General features: G+C 47.5%; 1 protein-coding gene across 1 annotated transcript; it reads left to right on the top strand.

Moving 5' to 3' along the window:
- The first annotated feature begins 794 nt into the window (after window positions 1–794).
- On the top strand, window positions 795–9,625 carry LOC143001995 (MAGUK p55 subfamily member 3-like). The gene is made up of 20 exons (XM_076151902.1): window positions 795–821; window positions 4,095–4,244; window positions 4,328–4,446; window positions 4,541–4,618; window positions 4,732–4,812; window positions 4,916–5,053; window positions 5,163–5,244; window positions 5,536–5,621; window positions 5,729–5,803; window positions 5,931–6,127; window positions 6,219–6,283; window positions 6,572–6,589; window positions 6,917–6,958; window positions 7,536–7,601; window positions 7,811–7,969; window positions 8,145–8,225; window positions 8,440–8,533; window positions 8,612–8,720; window positions 8,815–8,925; window positions 9,047–9,625. The coding sequence occupies exons 2-20, from the start codon at window positions 4,208–4,210 to the stop codon at window positions 9,224–9,226; spliced, it is 1,818 nt and encodes a 605-aa protein (XP_076008017.1). The 5' UTR covers window positions 795–821; window positions 4,095–4,207; the 3' UTR covers window positions 9,227–9,625.
- Window positions 9,626–9,644: the final 19 nt, after the last annotated feature.

The following is a 9,644-nucleotide window of genomic DNA, read 5'->3' as shown; positions in this document are numbered from 1 at the left end:
AGACTGAAGCTCCCACCTTTGTTTATCTGCTGCCACATCAGCCATTATCAAAGATAGAACTCTGATCCCCACTGATCTGACTAAAATGCTTTGTCATCATCCACTGAATCACGCTGAGCCATAATTTTCCACCACAGTGACTTTGCTCGTGCTCTCCGCTCTCGTCTCCCGCTCGTGTAAAATGTCTCAACACATCAAGTTCTCCTCACAATGGACGAGGGCGAGCGGAGGAGCCAAGGGGTTTGAAGAATGGTGGACACACACAACAGGGAGGATAGATAGAGGGAGGGAGGGGAGGGAGGTGTGACCCATCTGTTTCTGTGTTTGTGGTCTGTGATGATTCATAGTTTATGTTTTCATAACACTGGTCCCCCACAAGGCATCTCTGATCATAAGCCAAATCATGTAGCACACACACAGGGAGAGGGGGGGAGAGGGAGAGAGAGAGGAGGCGACCAAGAGAGGGGGCGGACCAGAGAGGAGAGCGTGATGCCTTCAAGAGCTGTCAGGAATAATGTAATTACTTTGGTGGTGCCTAATCGTGGTGTTTAGGCGTCCCAGCATTGCATATTCTCTAATGTGCACGCGCCTGATTGGATATATAGACTGACTTACGGCAGATATTACCTATGTTTCGTATTATTGTAAATAAAACCAATGTTGGTTTGATATAATTGGAAATACACACGCAGTAGTTCCTCTTTCACTTGACTTGTCAATTAAAACAAACGGGGCTTTCCGACGAGTACGTGAATGCAGCAGGGAGAGTGAATGAGGCAGAGGGGGATGAGAGAGAGAGAGAACGGAGGAAGAGACTCAAGGTAAGAACGCTTTGTGTCTGTGTGTGGCTTGCGGGACATAATAATAATCAATCAAACCTTTCGATTTCCTCACAACTCGGAATAAGCGATTGCGAAAGCGCCGAGGCGTGTGTTACCGTATACACACATTCTAATCAAAGCGTAATCATCTCCAAACATTTCTGCCATGTGGTCGCTGCATGTGGTGCGCGTGCGTCACCTGCAGTCAGTTGATTGTCATTGTGAAATATTTTGATATTAACGTGGATCAGAATCTATGTGTGTCCTCCAGACATGAAGGGAAACAGGGAGCAGGTGCTTGTTGATATGCAGTCAGACAGACAGACAGACACACAGACAGGCCAACATTTATTTAGACATGAAGGGAGCAACTTTCATTGTTGAATCTTGAATTATTGAAACTGATGCACAAACAAATAACCATTATCATCCATTTAATTGTACTTTTCGGCTCCTAAATCCTGTTTTCATTGGTTAAACTCTCTGAAGGAAACACTGGCGTCTACAGAAAACACACACACACACACTCTCCCAGTGTGACTTGTGCGGTGTATGTCAGAGTGGGTGTTTTTGGAGTGATGTACTTTGTATTCATAGGCCTTTTTACAGAGCCATCACGTCCTCGACCTCCTCTGCACTACTTCCATGTTTCCAGCTCTGTTTTTAAAGGTTGGCTTGTGTCAATAAAGATATAATGTTTGGAATGTATTCAGCACCCGTTCGTTAATGTATTTGAGCATATTGAGTCAAAGCAAATATTCAAATTGCATCCAATGTGTTTTACACTTCCACTCCATCAGATTGGGAATCATTTCATCTGGGAATAAGAATCACTTCAATCAGACTCGACACTTCATGAGCCAAAAAGAACTCCACTGCACCGTTGGCCGTCGGCGGCAAACAGTTTCAGGTGTTTCGTCGTCTCTCTATTTGGCAGGTGAAGCTGTGTAGCTGTTATCATGCTGCTCAGTCAAGGTGTTGATACCTGTGTAGCAGCCAGTTACCAAAAAAGGAACCAAACAGATGGAACAGTTGTCCTTTCGAGGCATTTCCTCTTTGCGTGCGTACAACAAAATAGGAGCAAAACTGAATATGTTGCCTTTTTGGTTCTGTTATAAAATGAAATCGTTTTTTATATCTGTTGACATTTCAGCGTAGGTCAGATTAGGCATGTGGGCGACATCGTCAGCGCTGTATGGATTATTATTATTGTAAATGGCATCACACACACAGCAGTAGAGTAGTGGGCAGATGGCAGTAGCTGTGCATTTGCTACCTTGGCCCTTTCCGTGTATCTCTGGGGACTCGACCATGAGCAAATGAGCCTGGCAGACATTTAGCTTGCGTGTGTGTGAGAGAGAGCAGAGAAGCTGATGCCATGAGGTTAAGCACTTTGAACACGGTGTCGATATAATGAAGTGTTACACTGATTTGACTGGGGGTGTCATTGAGATGAGAAATAAGCAGGAGAGAGAGAGAGGGGGCGAGTGTTACCAGGAGCAACTACAGAGTATTTACTGCGAGTCATAAACCTGGACAAGCTGTGACTTGCAGCATCAGAGGCAGGTTGGTGTGACCTTGAAGCAGCAGAGGCGTTAGACTGACTGGAGCTCATCTGTTCTCATCACACGCCTCCAAAATAAGGCGCCACTTTAAAAAAAAAACAACAACAACAAAGGGATGACGAGGACATACAATTGTCTTCGGTGCGGCGTCATGGCGACCCTGCTCGGTCATGCAGCCGCTGGATCCCTCGGAAAACAAGAGGGATCACTTTAAAGTCGTCAGCTGACATTACTCATATCGTTTGTCATATTAATGTTTTCTGTAATGGAAGTTAGACCAAAAGCTCTGTTGTGTGTCCTTGAGCAACAGTCGCTCAGTCCCTTACTGAGTGGAAGCAGGCATACAGATAACCTCCCACTGGAGAGCAGGCTGTTTGTTGTGAATGATTCATATTTTAATCAGTATGCATGTATTGTGAGAAGGGGAGACTGGAGAGAAATGGAACCATAACCTGGCTCACACTGTCTAAAGCAGAAAGCGGTAGCAAGTGTCCAGATTGCCTTAAATGGTTTGTTTTTGCTATGGAATGAAGCAATTTTACTATATTGTCTTCAGCCAGTACCAGACTGCTGTGGCTGGGCAATATGGATGAGAGGAGATTATGTGAAACTGGACTTTGAGGACGTTGGCGTCTTGTTGCGTTTAAGTTTAAAGGAGCTGTACGAGGTAGAAAAGGTGCTAAACTAAATTACTTAGCATGTCGTCCTTACTGCTGTTCAGCTCCGCTACGGAGCCAACAATCCTCTAATGTACTTTCTATTTTCAATGGAATCCTCAGCGATGCGTAACGGCCACAAGCCTGCGCCGTCTTAAATGAGGGAGACGAGATAATACGACCATATGGCTGAAGAGGAGAGAGAGAGAGAGAATGGGTTTAAGCCTGTTGTAATTAGAAAGTGAGGATGGTATGGAGGGATGTAGGGAAAGGGATCAGGGGTCAGGCGGAGGGCTGAGCGAGAGCCGGGAGGGAAGAGTTCCTAACACAGGCAGGAAGACGATGCAACAAGGGCTTTGTGGCTGTACTGTGGTCGCCGTGGTGAGGATTGATGTACTGTGGGCGCTGCTGGTGAATCGGCAAACGGACCGACTCAATCTGAGCAGGGAATTACAATTGATTTCTCGCTGGGGGGGGGGGGCTCAAGAAGGAAGGTCAAAGGTCACGTCTGCATCTATCAGTGACCCGAGTAGTGAACCTTGGCGGCGTGCAATTAGACAACAAACTGCTGACAGTCTGTCTCTGCACATGTCCAGATGTGGGCTCAATTGCTCTTGCTTTAAGGGACATTTGCATGGGGAGGTAGTAGTAGTAGTAGTTGTTGATGTTGTAGTATCCATGACGTCCTCTGAGCTACATAAAGACGTTTTAATAACTCAGTTTAGTACTGGATGTGACCCAAATCTCTTTGAACGGTGTCTTTTGTATTGTGGTGTTGCTCTGTTTGACGCAGAGGCATTCAGATATGAAATGAAGCGACGCTCTCAGTCTCAGCAGGATGAGCCTCTGTTACCCCCGAGTTAATTATGTGGCTGCTTCACTGCCTGCAGCAATGAGAGGATTCATCACCGCCGCTGCTCGGCTGCACGGTTGTCATATTTAACATTCTAGTATCTGAGAAATTACAAACTTTGCTGAGCGATCTGTGGCTCATGTGTGTGTGTGACCTAAACACACAAGCTCTAATTCTGTATCATTGTTTTCATTTTCAGGTGTGATTGCTGTGGTACGTGAGGCCAGGAGCAGCAGGAGAAGAGAGACTTCCCCCCTCTTTGTTTGCTCTCCGGCCCTCCTCTTCCTCTCTGCACCCTCCTGCTTCCTGTCAATGATTGAAGCCCAGCCCATCATGTCCACACGCACAGGTACAGTCCACTCAGGCGTGTGACCATGCTCACTGGAGTGTGTGTGTTCCATAAAGGGTCAAAACACGGTTGTGTGTTTGCAGGGCTGCATGAGACTCTGGCCCTGCTCACCTCTCAGCTGCATCCTGATGCCAACCACAAGGAGGACCTGGGCTTCCTCCAAGACGTCTTCAGTGAGAAAAGTCTGGGCTACCTCATGAAGGTAGAGCATTCAGTGACTTCCACCCATCATCATCATCTTCATCATCATATGCCAGTTGTCATCTAAACCTGTCATGTGTAAACTCTGATGGCAGATCCATGAGAAACTGAAGCAGTTTGAGCAACAGAGTCCAACTCCAGTTCTACACAGCGCCACCTGTCTGGCAGAGGATGTAAGCGCAGCCACTAATCCTTTATGTTGGTAGAAGGGCAACCAATTCTTCCTCTTCATTAAAAGCCCAACTGGAGATTGGTAATGAATGTTGTTGTGGGTCCAAATCCGCAGCTGGCAGAGGAGCTTCAGAACGGAGCGCTGGAGGCCGACGAGAGAGAACTGCTCCTTCTGCTGAGCACTCCTCACCTTAAGGTAGAGACACACCGACATACACACACACCATTTCTTTGGCGTCTAGTGTCACACTATTAGCTTTGACTGTTGTATCTGTCTCTTTGTGTGCGTTCCGTGCCAGGCGGTGCTGTCGGCCCATGACACAGTCGCCCAGAAGAACTTTGACCCGGTGCTGCCGCCGCTGCCAGAGGAGCTGGACGACGGCCTGGAGGAAGAGTCGGTGAAAATTGTGCGACTGGTGAAGAACAAGGAGCCCCTGGTGAGTCGGTCCTGTCCCGTCCCCTCACACACAGCTCGTGTTTGTGATGTTATTGTAAAGTGAGTAGACATTGAGAAATCTGTTTTGTGGGTTCGGTTTCCTCCACCAGGGGGCGACTATCCGGCGAGACGACGCGACGGGTGCTGTGATCGTGGCCAGGATCATGAGGGGAGGGGCGGCGGACCGGAGCGGTAAGAGACGCAGCTTTTTTCTTTATGATGACGCGTCGGTGAATTGTAGGAATTTATCTCCGTTTAGATTGATTGCTTTTGCTCATTTGGTTGTCGTCGCTTGTGATTTACTGCCAGAGAAGTAAGGAGATTATGTTGTGGAAGTAGTTCAACACAGACGCCAGCAGAGATGAAATCCTTCAGATAAGCGCCGGAAGATTTGATCTTGTGAGATTACAGCAAACAAGTGTTGCCAGATATGATCGACGAGCCGATACAGTAAGGATATATCTTTGCTTTGTGTTTCTCCAGGCTTGGTGCATGTGGGGGACGAGCTGCGAGAGGTCAATGGAAGCCTGATAACACACAAACGGCCGGTTGAAATCAGTCAAATTCTGGTAAAGGGAGCACACAACACACACACACACTATCATACTAGCTCAGATGCTGCAGTAGTATTACATTACGCTCGCTGAAAGTGATGAATGATGTCACTGTGTCGCAGTCCCAGTCCCAAGGCTCCATCACCCTGAAAATCATCCCGGCCATCGTAGAGGAGGACAAACTGAAGGAGAGCAGGGTAAGAAGGGGGAGGATGGGTCAAGTATAGGTGTAAGAGTCGGGAACAATCACATGAAAGATTTCTACTATTTAAACGATCACAACGTTGCCTCGAGTCGACACACAGCGGCCGTCTGCCCCCTCAGGTTTACCTCCGGGCCTTGTTTGACTACACCCCCTTTGAGGACAAGGCCACGCCCTGCAAAGAGGCCGGACTTCCTTTTAAGAGGGGTGACATTCTGCAGGTGGTGAGCCAAGAGGACGCCACCTGGTGGCAGGCCAAGAGAGTGGCCGACTGTAACCTGCGCGCCGCCCTCATCCCCTCCAAACAGTTCCAGGAGAGGTGACGGGACAACGCTGACTCCCACCTGTTCACTGTGTTTAGATTTAAAGTCTCTCCACATGTAAATACACTTCCCCTCTTTTTCCTGCAGGCGCCTGCGGTACAGGATGAAGATGGGCTCCTTTCCTGCCTCTGTGTGCCCAAAGATTCCTACAAGTAAGCCTAATGAATTCTCAACAATCTATAAGAATGAATAGATAAGATGCTGTTCTTGCAGGGCAAATGCTTGCTTGTGTGTGTTTGTCGTTTATCTTCTTTGTTAAATCTTTACAAATCACTGAGATGACGATAAAGAAGACGGGTAACAGTGGATGATGCTGAGATGTCCAATTGTATAGAACTGTTTTTCACAATCGTCTAACAGAACCAGCACAATGGTTGTAACGTTGTGTCACTCTCTACAGCTGATACTGTGTGTGTCATTCCTTGCATTGCTAACCTCAGACGAGCGGGCAGACAGAGGTAAGTGGACCTGACCTGTCACTGCATGTGCTCCCGGGGACACATGGCGTCATACACACTGATATGATACTGTCCCTTTTAAGTGCCCCAGCTGCTCTGATTGGGTAGCTGTGACTCGCTGGCCTCACAATTTCTTATGTAGACCTCAGATTTTGCATGCATCCCAGAATACATACATTGAGACGCAAACCCACAAACCCCCCAGCCGTCCCTCACAGTTAATGCATCCTAACCTGCTCTGACACCCCAAACCTGAACCCTTTGCCTCCCTCCACCCCTCCATCCCTCCTCTAAATCCTTCTTCTCTTCCTGCTTGCCACCCCACAGAGGACTGTGACAGTGAGAGCGCTCTGAACGGAAAGGACGTAGGTGAGGACGCGTCGCCACATGTTTAACCTCGCAGCAGCTCCGCCCGTCTAAGCTGGACTGGCCGCGGTCGCCGGCTTTCATTACTTTGTTTTGTTTTTCCTTATTTGTCTTAGTTGAGAGTGCTGATATTTGGCTGGAAACCTCCCATAGGTGTTGGGGAACCTATAGCAACTGTACAACGAGGACATGGATTCATCTAAAACTGTGAATCCAGTTGCCCCCTGTTTCTAAATGTATCACACTGTCTTTGTGGCAGTGGTTCTCAAAGTGGGGGGCGCGACCCCTAGAGGGGGCACAGAGCTCATTAGGCATGACCACGCTACAATGATACACCTGAGAGAGGTCCAGCTGTTCACTTTGATACCACAGCTCCGGGCTCTGTTATTGTATGGATCTAGGTCAAACCCAGATGTCAGGCTGTGATCACCCGGCCTTTGTTGCACCTCATGCCAGCTCATGTTATGTCGCTTCATTAGTCGCCCGTCATCGTCGCTAGCATGGCTTATTACATCAGCTGCCTCTGTGCTGTGATGAGATTGATGCTGGTTTTGAATAAATGGTCTAATATGAGCTGTAGTCTCTCCCAAGAGTAAGGCGGCCCCTGCCTTCTGTGGCCATCCGTTCTCATGGGAGTTTTACTCAGGTATTGTTACTGATTCCTACTGGTGTTGTTCAGTGAGTGTGTTGTCTGGAGTGATGCAGGTTTAGGGTTTCAGTCAGAGAGAGGAGACGGGACATTTTTGGTTCTAGCAGTTTTCCCCAGTTCTAGACTCAAGGTGTGGTGGTGTCGGTCATCGGCGATCTGTTTGCTGTCCGGCCCTAATCGTCTTCCTCGTGCGTCTCTGCTCACAGCTAGCCTGCGAAGAAATTTCCGCACCAGGAAAGATCACCAGGGTTCACCGGGGGAACCTCCCACTCCCGACGCCAATAACACAGACTTCCTGATTTATGAGGAAGTCACGCAATACCGACCACGCCCCGGTGAGAGGCCCCGCCTTATTGTATTGATAGGTAAGTGCACTGTGTGTTTTGGTGATATTAGAAGAGAACGTATTCCTTGTTTTCACTGTAATACTGCATTATGTTGCTGTTGTAGTAAAAACACCTCTTGTATTGCTCCGCCTCTTGTTTTGGAGGCAGCCATTATGTCGTATAACCTGTGTACCCTGTTGTTATATGATGACAGGTTCTCTCGGGGCTCGGATCAGTGAGCTGAAACAGAAGGTCATCACGGAGAATCCTCAACGTTACGGCCTGGCTGTGCCTCGTGAGTTTTCAATTTTATTTTTGAACCTCAATAAAAGCACCAACACAAGACTTATTCCTCTCCTCGTCATTCGCACATTTGAGTTTATTCTCTTTTGTTGTAGACAGCAATGACATCGACTCCCTACACACATACATACATACACACAGGACCATCACTTCCTTCATTAACCCCTCGCCCCCACCCTGTTTTCTTTGAACGGTGCGGCCCATAGACACCACTCGAGCCCGGAAGAATCAGGAGAGAGAGGGAGTGGAGTACCACTTCATTAGTAAAGCAGCGTTCGAGGCAGACGTTCAGAAAAACAAGTAAGCAAAATAAAGCTGACAGTTGTTTTTGCGGTTCATATGGTTATTCTTCATTATGATATCATGCTGTTTCTGCAGATTTATTGAATACGGAGAGTATAAAGACAATCTCTACGGCACCAGCCTGGAGTCCATCCACAGAGTTTTAGATCAAAACAAGGTCTGCTTGGTGGATGTACAACCAGAGGTGAGTCACAACATGCTACTTTCCTTAATAATATACCAAATTTGTGCCCATGCATTACATCATCTCACTTCTGTATTGACTGTCTCGCACTCAGGCACTGAAGATTTTACGCAGCCGAGAGTTCAAGCCGTACGTCATCTGTGTGAAACCTCGAGTCTACGACAGTCTGTTCAGCTCCTCATCCTCACTCAGCGTAGGAATCATGGTGAGTTGATAAAACAGCAGCACAACTACATCCCTCAACTCCCAAACACTGACTTTAGATCCTAGGTTCTTGATTCTGTCATACAGAGTTGGTAACATCCTTCCAACATGTTTGTGATTAGGAGGAGGACCTACAGGAGATGATGCAGTCAGCGGAGCAGCTGGATGAGCGTTATGGTCATTTGGTGGACTATGTTCTGGTGAAGGAGGATCCCGTCAGTGCCTCAGCAGAGCTCCAGGCCGTACTGCAGAGGGTGGAGGTGGAGCCCCACTGGGTGCCTGTGCCCTGGGTCAGGGCCTAGCCTGTGTCCTCTGTGTGTAGTCATGACGACGCATCAAACCGTGCAGAGTGTTTGGTGCAGAGTTCACTGTCACCGTGTTCAACCATCATACACCGTGAGACGAGCTGGTATCACTGTGCTGACAAGCTTTCTCATGTTACTCACTGTTTGAGACTGTTAAGTGTGTATTCACACACACACACACACACACACAGTGCTTCTGTAAATACGATGTATAAATCACAACTGGCAGTGTAACGGCTCAGAGAGGACATGTAGTACCTGTATGCTAATCAATAATGTGGTACATTATAGCAGACAATGTGAAGTGCCAAATCAATGTTTCATTCCAAAATAGATTTGTAAAAATATAGAATAAATGTAAATATAACCAGTTAAATACAAGAGAACGTGTTTGTTTGTAAATGTGTCAGTTTGA

This window comes from Genypterus blacodes, unplaced genomic scaffold, assembly GCF_046128005.1.
Source record: "Genypterus blacodes isolate CSIRO-AG114 ecotype Tasmania unplaced genomic scaffold, CSIRO-AGI_Gbla_v1 ptg000055l_1, whole genome shotgun sequence".
Lineage (NCBI taxonomy): Eukaryota > Metazoa > Chordata > Actinopteri > Ophidiiformes > Ophidiidae > Genypterus > Genypterus blacodes.
The sequence above is the reverse complement of the archived record's forward strand: the minus strand, read 5'-3'. Positions and strand labels throughout refer to the sequence as shown.

Bases quoted from the DNA above. Each gene is read 5' to 3' on its own strand.
- LOC143001995 (XM_076151902.1), top strand. From the start codon at position 4,208: ATGATTGAAGCCCAGCCCATCATGTCCACACGCACAG. The intron at 4,619-4,731 runs GTAAGCGCAGCC...CCAAATCCGCAG, and splicing joins CCACCTGTCTGGCAGAGGAT to CTGGCAGAGGAGCTTCAGAA. The intron at 6,959-7,535 runs GTGAGGACGCGT...TATGAGCTGTAG, and splicing joins TCTGAACGGAAAGGACGTAG to TCTCTCCCAAGAGTAAGGCG.